Here is a 14,377-nt window from a genome sequence, read left to right on the forward strand (position 1 = left end):
AATCATTCTCCCTGCATCTAATGCCAAGCCTTTCAAGAATGCTGTTGTTCCATTCCTCTAAACTGTAAAGAACACAGTCCCAATCTACTCAATATATTGTTGTATAGCAAACCAGCCATCCTAGTGACTAATCTACTGAATCTCCACTGCAGTCCCTCTGCAATTACATCCTTTCTTATGCAAGAAGACCAAAACTGCACACCACAGCTGTGGTCTCAAGGTCCTATACAAGTCCAGTAAGCCTTCCTTACTCTTGTATTCAAATCCTCTTGTAATAGAAGCTAATAGCTAAATAGGGCTATTGCCCTCTTAATTGCTTCAGCAACTAGTGTACATGCAATCCTAGGTCCCTTTGAACAGCAACACGCCCACCCTTCACCACTTAACAAATGCTCCACTCTGCACAAAAGTGAAAACCTCACAATTTTCCACATTATGTTCCATCTGCCATGTTGTCGGCAATTCAATTGGCTTGTCCATCTCCCCACGAAGCCTCTTTACATCCTCCTCCTTGTCACAATCCCACCCAGTTTAATATGATCAGCAAACTTGGAAATATGACATTTGGTCACCCCAGCAAAATTGCTAATACAGACTGTGAAAAGCTGAGGCCCAAACACCAATCACTGTGGTTCCCCATTACTCACAAGCTTCAGCTTGAGAATGCTCCATTTACTTCCACTCTTTGCTTTCCATCCAATAAACCAATTCTCACTCCATGTCAGTGTACTATCCTCAATTCCAGATACTTGTTAACCAATCCCTTGGACAAGACTTATCAAATGCCTTTCAAAAATCAAATACATCGCATTCACTGGTCCCTGTTTATCTATTCTACTAGTCACATTTTCAAAGAACTCCAGCAGATTTTCCTTTCATAAATCCATATCAGCTCTGCTCAATCCCACTATTCTTTTCAAGGTGTATTATTACGTTCTTCAATATAGATTGCAATATTTTCCCTAACCAGGCTAACAAATTCCTTGTTTTCTCTCTCCCTTCATTCTTAAACAGCAGCATCACACTTGATAGCTTCCAATCCACTGGTACAATTCTATGTCAGTTCTGATCATTCAAGGATTCAGCCTTCACATCTTCCAGTGCAAGGAATTCCAAAGGCTCACAACCATTTGAGAGAAGAAATCCTTCCCCATTTCAATTTTAAATAGGTGCCCCTTATTCTGAGATGCTGTCCTTTACTTCTTGACCCTCCCACAAGGGAAAACATTCTCCCAGCACTTACCCTATCAAGTCCCCTGAGAATCTTGTATGTTCCAATTTAGGGGGATCTTTTTACTCAGAGGATAGTTGGGATCTGGTACTGCCAGGAATGGCAGGGTCAGTCAGTATTTTCAAAAGAGAATGGGATAGGCACTTGAAGGAAAATAATTTTAAGACTACTGAGAAAGAGCAGGGAAATGGAGGAGTTTAGTCTTTCAGCAGTTGACACAGACCATGGCAGAATGGCCTCCACTTGTGCCATAATACTTCTATAAAAAATCTCATTTATTTATAAACAGTGAATGACCATAGCATCCTATAATGAGATGCACAGAATTCCAAACTCACCCCTCTCCTTTCAATCGCATCACGAAGCAGTCCTACCACATTGTTCCCCTCAGCTCCGGATGCTTTAAACCCTTTTGTCCAATTCAGAAGGATCCCCTGTAAAGAAAGGGAAGTGTGGATACAATGCGTTATTTTGCACAAGGGAATCCGTGTAATCTGTTTCGATGGATATATGCGATCTTTTCATTTGAGAGTGCAGACATATTGCCAACTATTATGGACTGGTAAGTGGATCCAAGCAGAAAAAGCTCAAACCACCTTCCTAGCCCACAGAGATTTATATTCCCTTTGATCTGAATCTATTTAAAGGCAGGTCCCAGAGGTGAAATGATGATAATAGGAATAGTCAGAATCTTTGGGGATAAAGGAAGTTGTTATATGTTACAGTGTACTTGTAAGTGTTTCTTGTACTACATGCAGTACCAGTGCCACTAATGATCTCCACGAACTCTCTCACCTTGTCAATATCCTCATGTCGGACAGGGAATGAAAACGTAAATCCCAGAGGCAGCTTCTTGTCTTTCATGTTGTATTGATCCAGGAATTTGGAAATACACTCAGCAATGTAATCAAAGAGCTATAAAGAGCATGCAAGCAATGTTAGTAAGAGTGATTATAATCACAGAAAACATGATTGAGGGGAGAGTGCGCAATTCATCATTGATATTATAGCTCAGAAAAGCAAGGTCCAATATTGCTATGGAAGCATTGAAATAAAATAAAGCCCTAGGAGATTTGTTCATTTAAATTTTGATTGCATTTTTATCAATCTGAAGTAATAAGTCAGTAAATTCTTACCATTTCAGCTGTGCCAGTCATGACATCAGTGGGAATGGAATACATTTGGTTGCTGGTAGCAATTTTCCAACTTTTATTTTCATCTTCACCTACTTTCACCAACATCACACGGAAATTTGTGCCTCCCAGGTCCAATGCCAGGAAATCACCCACCTCTAGAAGACAAGGCAATAATACATCTCTCAGTGTACATATATGGACATGTTTTTAAAGGAAGTTCAGCTTAATTAATCAAAAATTTAAAATATGCATTTTCAGACCTTTTCAGACTTTTACGAAGTTCAACTTTGTGAGATTTCTGAAGAGAAAGCTTAAAAGCTAAAGGGAGGTAGACTTTATGGTTCTCATCATAATATTTCCATTGTTTCCTCCTATGTAATGTTTCACCCTTAGTGATTTCAAACTCCATCTCAAATAGTCTTGTTTTCTTGCCCTCCAACTTCATTTCTCTCCTATCCTCACTCAACCATGTAAATATTCCAAATCTTCCAAATCATATGGTTGAATACCTGCTGACCTTGATATCACCTCATCACAAATAGTGTCATCTCCAATTTTTGTATCAAACTCCATCCAGTCCTCCTTCTTGCACCACCTCACTTCATGTATCCGTCCCTGATGAGAGCTCCCTCCCAGTTCAACAAGAGCAAAATCTTGCAGGTGCTGTAGGTCTGAAGTAAAACTAGAAAATGCTAGAAATACTCAGAAAAAGCAAGAGAAACTGAGTTCATACTTCAGGTTGGTGTCTTTTCATCAGAACTAGGTTAAGTTGGAAATTTAAGTTTTAAGTTGCAGAGAAAGGACAGGAGAAGGCCAGGGGAGATTGAATGAAAGAGGCTGCTGAATAACAAAAGATATGAGTGGAGGAGGTGTAGTTAGAAGATGAATGAAATGAATGAGCAAGAGGAGGATGTAAAGAAGTTTCAAGAGGATACAGACATGCTAAGTGAGTGAGCAAGAACATTCCAGATTGAATATCTTGTGGAAAAATATGAAGTCATCCACTTTGATGATGAGGAGAGATTGAACAGACCAGGCTTGTGTTCTCCAGCAAGAGGTGATTTCATTGAAAATGACAAAATGTCTTCAGGATTCTAAAGTCAGGGGCCACAGTTTCAGAATAAAGTGTAGGCCATTTTGGCCTGAGTTAGAGAAATTTCTTCACTAAGTGAGTGAAGAATCTTTGCAGTTCTGTAGCCCAGAGGGCAGTCAACGCTCAGTCATCAAGTTCATCCAAAACAGAGATCAATAGATTTCTAGTTATTAAAGGAACCATGGGATATGGGGATACTGCAGGAGAGTGATGCAGGGGTAGAAAATTAACCATGATCTTTGCGAATGGTGGCTCGAAGCAGCAGATGGCCTATTTTTGCTCCTAATTCTAATGGTAATCTCATTAGGAGAGAGAGGTAAAAAGAACTGAACACTGGAAATGTGCGATACAAAGCTGGAATGACTGCACCCTAAAATTGATGACTTTGAGGTTAAGTCCTCAAGGCTGTATTTGCCAAGTGGGAAAATGAGGTGCCATCCTGAAGCTCTTAGCTTCACTGATACAGTGTAGGAGGCCAGAGAGATCAGAGTGGGAATAAGATATAGAATTAAAGTAACAGAAAACTGAAAGCACAGGTTCACTCCCATGGACTAAATGGAGCTATTTACTCTCTCTCACTCTCATCCACTCACTCTCCCTGAACAAGGCTGCACAAGTTAATAGGTTGGTAAAGAAGGCATATGGCATACTTGCCTTTATTAGTCGAGGCATTGAGTTCAAGAGCCAAGATGTTATGTTGCAGCTTTATAAAACTCTGGTTAGGCCTCACCTGGAGTATTGCATTCAATTCCAGTACCCCCATCACAGGAAGAATGTGGAGGCCTTGGTGAGGGTGCAGAAGAGGTTTACCAGGATGCTGCCTGGATGAGAGGGTATGTGCTATAAGGAGAGATTGGGCAAACTTGTCGGGTTGTTTATTCTGCAGTGGCAGAGGCTGAGGGGAGACCTGATTGAGATAATGAGGGACATAGATAGAGAACACAGCCTTTTCCCAGGGTTGAAATGTCTAATACTAGAGGGCATGCATTTAAAGTGAGAGGGGGTAAATTCAAAGGAGATGTGCAGGGCAAGTTTTTTAAACAGAGTGGTGGGTGCCTGGAATATGCTGCCAGAGGTGGTAGTGGAGGCAAATACGACAGAGTTGTTTAAGAGGCTCTTAGATAGTTACGTGAATATGCAGAGAATGGAGGGGTATGGATGTGTAGGCAGGAAGGGCTAGTTTAGTAGGCTTTTAATTACTAGTTTGGCATAACATCATGGGCCAAAGGGTATGGGTAGAGATGGAAGAATGGGGCCAGAGTGCCACAAAGGGAATGATCCTTTTAGAATGTTCACAGGGAGGTGAAGGGAAGATGTATCTGGTAGTGGCTTCACTTTGAAGGAGTTGGAAAATACACAGAATGATCCAATAATGGTGGACTTGGGAGGGGAGAAAAGCGAGAACAATGGGAACCCTATTTTTGTTCTGGGTGGGGGGGGAATGGGTTGAGAATAAAAGTGTGAGAAATGGAACAGATACTGATGCCCTGCCAGCTCTGGTGAAAAGTTGAGGAAGAAGACCGATATATTGTAAATGCTGGTGTGGAAGGTGACATCATCAGAATGGATGTGACAGGGAGAGGGAAAGTGGATGAATAGAATGGAGTCCTTACAGGTAGCAGGGTAGGATGAAACATAATCAAGGTAGCAATGGGTGTCTGTGGGTTTGTGATGGACACTGGTTCCAAAGCAGGGTGGAAATTCGCAGCTAAGGTAATGAAACTCAATGTCTGTATGACAGCAGGAAGCAGCATCAATACAAACATAAATGTACTGGAAGTGAGATTAGCTGAAAAATGAAATGTTCCATATAATCCACAGAAAAACAGACATAGCTTGAAACTATAGGGATTCTCATACTACACCTTTGATTTGGTAAAAGTGAGTAGAGGTAAAGAAGAAGATTGGTAGTGGAGGGGTACTGGTCAGTTCTGTTCAAAGAAGTAAAGGGCCCTCAGGTCACCCGAGTGTGAGAAGATGGTATAAAGCAATTGGATCCATGGTGAAGATGTGCTGGCTGGGGCCAAACAACTTCTTAAATCTTAAGGTTAACTGGCTAATCTTTGGCAATTCATTAGAATCTGGAATGCACTGGCAGTGATGGAGGCGGAGTTAATTGTGGTGTTAAAAGGGGAACTAATAAATACTTCAAAAGCAAACAAAAATACAGAAAAAAATACAGCTAGAATGGACTCCATGGGTCAAAAGGCCTCCTTCCTTAGTGGAACCTTCTTGTGATTCATCATGAAATTTCTGCAGCCAATGATCTGCTCAGACAATCCTCTGAATTTAATCCTCTTTAAATTAGTTATGGAAAGGGACAGATCTGGTCCACAAGTTAAAGTTCTAAATTGAGGCAAGGCCAATTTTGATGGTATTAGACAGGGCCTTGCAAAAGTTGATTGGAGTAGGTTGTTTGCAGGCAAAGGGACGTCTGGCAAGTGGGAGGCTTTTAAAAATGAGAATTCAAGATCTTCATGTTCCTGTTAGAGTGAAGAGCAAGGCTGGCATTGAGAACCTTGGATGATGAGGGATATTGGTCAGGAAAATGAAGTAGGCATGGGTCAGGTATAAGCAGCTGGGATCAAGTGAATCCCAGGAGGAGTATAGGGGTTGCAGGACTATACTCAAGATGGAACTCAGAAGGGCATTAAGGAGGCATGAGATCGCTTTGGCAGAGAAGATTAAGGAGAATCCAAAGAAATTTTATGTATTAAAGGGAAAAGTGTAACTAAAGAGAGAATAGGGCCCCTCAAAGACCAAAGTGGACATCTTTGTGTGGAGCTGCAGGAGATGGGTGAGGTCCTCAATAAGTATTTTTCCTTCCTTTTGACCATGCAGAAGGACGTGAAGGTTTCGAACCTTGAGATAGTTAATGGGGAGGTTTTAGGGATAGTCTGCATTACAACAGAGAAGGTATTGGAGTCTTAAGACATATGAAAGTAGATAAATCTCCAGGGCTTGATCAGGTATATCCAAGAATACCATGGGAAGCTAGAGAAGAAATTGCGAGAGTCCTGGCTGAGATATAAGCATTGTTAGCGACAGGTGAAACGCCGGAAGACTGGAGGGTGGCTAATGTTGTGCCTTTATTTAAGAAGGGCTGCAAAGAAAAACCTGGGAACTATAGATAAGTAAACCTAACATCTATAGTACATAAGTTACTACATGGGATTCTGAGGGATAAGATATACAAGCATTTGGAAAGACGGGTTGATCAGGGATAGTCAGCACAGCTTTGCTCATGGGAGATTATTACTAACGAATTTGATTAAGGTTTTTGAAGAAATAGGTTAAATTGACTTATCGTTGTCACATGCACTGAGGTACAGTGAAAAACTTTGTTTTGCATGCCATGCATACAGATCATTTCACCACATCAGTACATCAAAGTAGTACAAGGGAAAAACAATAACAGAATGCAGAATAAAGTGTTACAGTTACATAGAAAGTGCAGAGCAGACAGAAATAAGGTGCAAGGCCATGACAAGGTAGACTGTGAGGTCAAGATTCCATCTTATTGTACAAGGGGACCGTTCAATAGTCTTATAACAGCGAGAAAGAAGCACTTCTTGAACCTTGTGGGTATGTACTTTCAGGCTTTTGTATCTTCTGCCTGGTGGGAGAAGAGAGAATGTTTGGGGTGAATGGGGTATTTGATTATGTTGGCTGCTTTACCGAGGCAGTGAGAAGTGTAGACAGAGTCCATGGAGGGGAGGCTGGTTTTCCTGATACACTGAGCTATGTCCACAACTCTCTGCAGTTTCTTGCGGTCTCGGGCAGAGCAATTGCCATACCAAGCTGTGATGCATCTGGATAGGATGCCTTCTTGGTGCATCAATAAAAATTGGTGAAGGTCAAAAGAGCATGCCGAATTTAGTCTCCCGTGGAAGTAGAGGTGCTGGTGCACTTTCTTGGCCACAGCATCTACGTGGTTGGACCAGGACAGGCTATTGGTGATGTTTGCTCCTAGGAACTCGAAGCTCTCAACCCTCTCAACCTCAGGACCATTGATGTACACAGGAGTATGTGCCCCCCCCACTTCCTGAAGTCAATGACCAGCTCTTTTGTTTTGCTGACATTGAGGGAAAGATTGTTGTCATGATACCATGCCACTAAGCTCTCTATCTCCCCCCTGTACTCTGACTCATCACTGTTTTGAGATTCAGTCCACTATGGTGTGTCATCTGCAAACCTATAGATCAAGTTAGAGCAGAATCTGGCCATAACAGTCGTGAGTGTGTAGGGAGTAAAGTGCGGGTTGAGAACACAACCTTGTGGGGCACCAGTGTTGAGGATCATGGCAGAGGTGTTGATGCCAGTCTTTTCTGATTGCAGTCTGTTGGTCAGGAAATCAAGGATCCAGTTGCAAAGGGAGGTGCTTAGTCCCAGGACTAGGAGTTTGAAGATGAGTTTGTTTGGAATGATGGTATTGAAAGTGGAGCTCTAGTCAATAAATAGTAGTCTGGCATAGGTGCCTTTACTATCCAGGTGCTCCAGAGATGAGTGTAGGGCCAGGGAGATGGTGTCCGCCGTGTACCTATTTCAGTGGAAGGCAAATTGCAGTGGGTCGAGGTTGCATGGTGGTCTGCTATGGAAAGTTAGATCATATGGGATCCGGGGGAGCCAGCTAATTAGATACAGAATTGGCTTGATGACAGGAAGCAAAGGGTGATGATGGACGATTGTTTATTGAACTGGAGGCCCCATGACTAGTAGTGTCCCCCAGGGCTTGGTGCCAGGCCCATTGCTATTTGTCATTTATATGAATGATTTGGATGAGAATGTACAAGGCATGGTTAGTAAGTTGCAAATGACACTAAAATAGGTGGTGTTGTTGACAGTGAAGGTGGTTATCAGGATTACAGAGGGATCTTGACCAGCTGGGTAAGTGGGCCAAGGAATGGCAAATGGAATTTAATTTGGATAAGTGCGGGGTGTTGCATTTTGGGAAGACAAATGAGGGTAGGGCTTTCACAGTGAATGATAGGGTCCTGGGGAGTGTTATAGAACAGAGGGACCTAGGACTACACATACATGGTTCCCTGAAAGTGGCGTTGCAGGTAGACAGGGTGGTGAAGAAGGCTTTTGGCACACTGGCCTTCATCACTCAGGACATTCAGTATAGAAGTTGGGATGTTACATTGCAGTTATACAAGATGTTGGTGAGGCTGCATTTGTGTTCATGAGTCACATTTTGTCTGATAACACTATGTAGCTTCTCAATAAATTACAGGGGATATATAAATACAAATTATTGTTCATTGGCTATGAAGTGTCTTGGGACACACTGAATATATACAAAAGCTGTGGCAAGTTCAAGAAAGTATTGGGCATATATTTGGCACATATGAAAATTGGGAGTATGAGAAAAATATATTCAATATCTTGTCTTCCAATAATGTGCATTGCTCTAATTTTATAGGGCTATGGAACTATTAACATTATCAGGCAGCTCCCTTCGTCGGCTAAGGGGGATTGATTTTTCTAATGCAGGTGTAATAACAAGATTCAGGTTATTTATGGCAGGTTTTATACTGTATTTATTGGACTTCTAATTGTCATATTTTTAGAATGTGCTAACATATAGTTATTCAGGATATTAGTTTTTCTACCTGAGCCATCTGGAGTTGAACGTACATAAGTGGGTAGCATCTTCACACTGGCTGTTTTATGGGTTTCCAGCCTGAGGCCTTTCTCCATCTCCTGCTGTATTCGCCGTTTCACTTCAAGGAGCTCTTCTTTCCGGAGATGAAATTCCGATAAGATCTGCTGTACCTGTTGGGAAAAAAAACCATACAGTATTTGAAGGAGCAGCAGAGCATATGCTTATGTACATGGAATGCAATTCATATGTATTGTAATCAGGGTAATTACGATAAAGTCATGATATGCCTATTGCGTCTGTTAGTTCTATAAGACCATAAGACATAGGAGCAGAATTAGGCCATTTGGCCCATCAAATCTGGCCTGCCATTCGATCACAGCTGATTTATTTTTCCCTCTCAACCCCATTCTCCTGCCTTCTCCCTGTAACCTTTGACGCCCTCACTGAACAAAAACCTGTCAACCTCCGCTTTAAATATACCCAATGACTTGGCCTCCACAGCCGTCTGTGACAGTGAATTCCATAGATTCACCACCCTCTGGCTAAAGAAATTCCTCCTCATGTCTGTTCGAAAGGGACGTCTTTCTATTCTGAGGCTGTGCTCTCTGGTCCTAGACTTTCTCACTACTGAAAACATCCTCTCCACGTCCACTCTGTCCAGGCCTTTCAATATTCAGTAGGTTTCAATGAGATCCCCCTCATCCTTCTAAACTCCATCAAATGCTCTCCGTGCATTAACCTTTTCATTCCCTGGATCATTCTCGTAAACCTCCTCTGGACCCTCTCCATTGCCAGCACATCCTTCCTTAGATATGGGGCCCAAACCTGCTCACAATACTCCAAATGTGGTCTGACCAACACCTTATAAAGCCTCAGCATTACATCCTTGCTTTTATATTCTAGTCCTCTCAAAATGAATACTAACATTGCATTTGCCTTCCTTACCACCGACTCAACCTGCAATTTAACCTTTAGGGAATCCTGCACAAGGACTCCCAAGTCCCCATTTAGAAAATAGTCTACGCCCTTATTTCTTCTACAAAAGTGCATAACCATACACTTCCCTATGCTGTATTCCATCTGCCACTTCTTTGCCCATTCTCCCAACCTGTCCAAGTCCTCTGCAGACTCCCTGCTTCCTCAACACTACCTGCCCCGCCACCCATCTTTGCATCATTTGCAAACTTGGCCACAAAGCCATCAACTCCGTCATCCAGATCATTAAAATATAATATGAAAAGTTGCAGTAGTGATTTCTTTTTCACTATAATCTCCATTTCTTTATAGGTTTAAGGTGAGGTGGAGAAAAGTTTAAAGGAGATGTACAGGGCAATTTTTTTTACACACAGAGTGGTAGGTGTATCGAACGCGCTGCCAGGGATGGTGGTGGAAGCAGACACAATAGTGGCATTTAAGAGGCTTTTAGATAGGCACATGAGTATGTAGAGAATTGAAGGAATATGGATCATGTGTAGGCAGAAGGGATTAGCTTAATTTGGCATTAGGTTTGGCAAAGAAATCATGGGCCGAAAGGCCTGTTCCTGTGCTGTACTGTTTTATGTTCTATGTTCCTCACTCATAGTTCCATATATTTCCCTACTTCAAATATTTACCTACTCTTCTTTTAAAAGAAGAAATGATCATTACGTCAACGACTTCCTTTGGTAAAATACTGCCTATGGTATGCTTAAGATCAACATGCATTACCAGTTAATTGTTATGTAGTAGATAGGTGCTGAATATATGTATTGCATATGTGCAAGATACATGTAATAGATGCTGCTAACGTGCATTGGATACAAGGGTGATAGGTATAAGCAGGACAGCAACTACGTGGTGCAAATCTGGACCTATCAAGAGCGCAGGGTTGGCACTCTGAAAAGGGTAATAATGTTTCCAGTAATCTGCAGACAATGTTAATTATTACTGAAAATTAAATATTAGGAACCTCTTGTTTACATGCTAGATACTACTGCCCATCACCTTATTTTATTAAACAATTTCTCTCCCTTAACACAGTAACTCTATATCACATGCCCTGTGAAATGTTGTCATTTATGACTATTGCTCCATAACCTTTAAAATTGTCATGGACAGGGACAGGTGCAGAGAGGACAAGAAGATATTTAATTGGGGAAGGGCGAACTATGAGGCTATAAGGAGAGAACTTGGGAGTGTAAATTGGGATGTCCTTTTTGAAGGGAAATGTACTATGGAGATGTGGTCGATGTTCAGGGATCTTATGCAGGATGTTAGGGATAAATATGTCCCGGTGAGGCAGAGAAGGAATGGCAGGGTGAAGGAACCGTGGGTGACAAGAGAGGTGGAACGACTAGGGAGAAGAAGGTAGCATACATAAGGTATAAGCAGCAAGGTTCAGACAGGGCCCGTGAGGAATATAGAGTGGCAAGGAAGGAACTTAAGAAAGGGCTGAGGAGAGCTAGAAGGGGACATGAAAAGGCGTTGGCTAGTAGGGTTAAGGAAAATCCCAAGGCCTTTTTCACGTATGTGAAGGGTAGGAGGATGGCTAGGGTTAAAGGTAGGTCCGATTAAAGACAATGGTGGGAGATTGTGCCTGGAGGCGGCGGAAGTGGGAGAAGTTCTCAATGAATACTTCTCTTCGGTATTCACCAAGAAGAGGGATCTTGATGACGCGGAAGGGAGTGCTGGTAAGGGTAATATTCTCGAGGTTGTAGCTATCAAGAGAGAGGATGTGTTGAAGTTGTTAAATAATATCAAGACAGATAAATCTCCGGGGCCTGACGGGATATTCCCCAGGCTGCTTCGAGAGGTGAGGGAGGAGATTGTTGAACCGCTGGTAAGGATCTTTGAGTCCTCTTTGTCCACGGGGATGGTGCCAGAGGATTGAAGGGTGGCGAATGTTGTCCCCTTGTTCAAAAAAGGTAGTAGGGATAGTCCAGGGAATTACAGACCAGTGAGTCTCACGTCTGTGGTGGGTAAGCTGTTAGAAAGGATTCTAAGGGATAGGATCTATGAACACCTAGAGAATCATGGACTGATTAGGGACAGCCAGCACGGCTTTGTGAAGGGAAGATCTTGCCTCACAAGCCTGATAGGGTTCTTTGAGGAGGTGACCAGGAAGATTGATGAGGGTAGTGCAGTGGATGTGGTCTACATGGATTTTAGTAAGGCGTTTGATAAGGTTCCTCATGGTAGGCTTCTTCAGAAGGTCAGAGGCCAAGGGATCCAGGGAAGCTTGGCTGTGTGGATTAGGAATTGGCTTGCCTATAGAAAGCAGAGGGGTTGTGGTGGAGGGAGTGCCCTCGGATTGGAGGGCAGTGACTAGAGGTGTCCCGCAGGGATCGGTTCTGGGACCTCTACTTTTTGTGATATTTATAGATGACTTAGATGAGGGGGTGGAAGGCTGGGTTAGTAAGTTTGCGGACGACACTAAGATCGGCAGTGTTTTGGATAGTGTGGAGGGCTGTCAGAGCTTACAGGGGGATATTGATAGGATGCAGAGCTGGGCTGACAAGTGGCAGATGGAGTTCAATCCGGAGAAGTGTAAGGTGATACACTTTGGAAGGACAAACTCCAGGGCAGAGTACAAGGTAAATAGCAAGGTACTTGGCAGTGTAGAGGAGCAGAGGGATCTGGGGGTTCATATTCACAGTTCACTGAAAGTTGCCTCACAGGTGGATAGAGCAGTCAAGAAGGCCTATGGGATGTTAGCTTTCATAAATCGTGGGATTGAATTTAGGAGCCGCAAAGTGATGATGCAGCTTTACAAAACTCTAGTTAGACCACACTTAGAGTACTGTGTTCAGTTCTGGTCGCCGCATTATAGGAAGGATGTGGAGGCGTTGGAGAGGGTGCAGAGGAGATTTACCAGGATGCTGCCTGGATTAGAGTGTATGGAATATGAGGAGAGGCTTAAGGTGCTAGGGCTTTATTCACTGGAAAGGAGGATGAGAGGAGACATGATAGAGGTATATAAAATATTGAGAAGAATAGATAGAGTAGACAGTCAGCGCCTCCTTCCCAGGGCACCAATGCTCAGGACAAGAGGGTATGGCTTTAAGGTTATGGGTGGGAAGTTCAGGGGAGATGTCAGGGGGAGGTCTTTCACCCAGAGAGTGGTTGGTGCATGGAATGCACTACCTGGGGTGGTGGTGGAGGCAGATACATTGGACAGGTTCAAGGGTTTGTTGGATAGGCATATGGTGGAATGTGAGATAGAGGGATATGCGGGCGGAAAGGGTTAGATAGTGTTTGGGTGGTTTGATGGACGGCACAACCTGGTGGGCCGAAGGGCCTGTTTTGTGCTACGGTTCTATGATTCTATAAGTTCGATATATCTGAACCCGCTCATGAAAACACAAAATCTTAGCTTTTCATATTAAACAGCTGGAGATCAGCCACTGTTAATCAATAACAGAGATTCCTAGAAATCAATTGCTCAATTTCCTACCATGCAATTATATTTCCACATACACTTCCTGCTGCACATCTGTTTGTTCCATGCGGAGACATTGTCAATCTGCAATTTGTCACTAAATAGGATACCAAATTAAAGGTCCACACATACGGTTTTCAGAATTTCACCATAGCATTGGTGATGTTTGAAACTTTCTTGTTGATTTACAAATGTAGATAATAGCAATGATTTAAATTCAGCATTACAGTCTCTTTATTATGTAATTACCTTCAAATTTTGGAAATAAATTTACTGTGTGAAAAAGAATGAGTACAGAACTATCACTGAATGAGTACAGTAGATATCAATATTGTGGTGAGAGTCAGAGTTATACAGTACAGAAACTGGCCCTCTTGCTCACCATGTCCAGCCCAACCATCATCTATACTAAGGAGACACAAGAGTATTGCACTCAATTCAGTTCTGGTCGCCCCATGATAGGAAGGATGTAGATGCTTTGGAGAGAGTGCAGAAGAGTTTAACCAGGATGCTGCCTGGATTAGAGGACATGTGCTATGAGGAGAGGTTAGACAAACTTGGGTTGTTTTCTCTGGAGCGGCGGAGGCTGAGGGGAGACCTGATAGAATTTTATAAGATTATGAGAGGCATAGATAGACAGATGGTTTATTTTTCTTAGGGTCAAAATGTCTAATACTAGAGGGCATGCATTTACAGTGAGAGGGGTAAGTTCAAAGGGGATATGTGGGACAAGTTTTTTTACACAGAGAGTGGTGGGTGCCTGGAATGCGTTGCCAGGGGTGGTAGTGGAGGCGGATATGATAGAGGCATTTAAGAGCCTCTTGGATAGTCACATGAATGTGCAGAGAATGGAGGGATATGGACATTGTGTAGGCAGGAAGGATTAGTCTAG

At 42.6% G+C, this 14,377-nt stretch overlaps 1 protein-coding gene across 2 annotated transcripts in view; it reads right to left on the reverse strand.

The window, feature by feature from the left end:
* gck (glucokinase (hexokinase 4)) overlaps positions 1–14,377 on the reverse strand; it is a 49,115-nt gene that overhangs the window by 25,145 nt on the left and 9,593 nt on the right. Inside the window, exons 2-5 of one of the 2 annotated variants that reach the window (XM_052040803.1) lie at positions 9,076–9,238; positions 2,368–2,522; positions 2,027–2,146; positions 1,570–1,665 (exon numbers count right to left, since the gene is read on the reverse strand). In XM_052040803.1, coding sequence (XP_051896763.1) covers positions 1,570–1,665; positions 2,027–2,146; positions 2,368–2,522; positions 9,076–9,238 — 534 coding nt within the window. The remainder of the gene's footprint in view (positions 1–1,569; positions 1,666–2,026; positions 2,147–2,367; positions 2,523–9,075; positions 9,239–14,377) is intronic. The other variant, XM_052040804.1, reaches the window with a different exon arrangement.

Source organism: Pristis pectinata, chromosome 29 (genome assembly GCF_009764475.1).
Source record: "Pristis pectinata isolate sPriPec2 chromosome 29, sPriPec2.1.pri, whole genome shotgun sequence".
Classification (NCBI taxonomy): Eukaryota; Metazoa; Chordata; class Chondrichthyes; order Rhinopristiformes; family Pristidae; genus Pristis; species Pristis pectinata.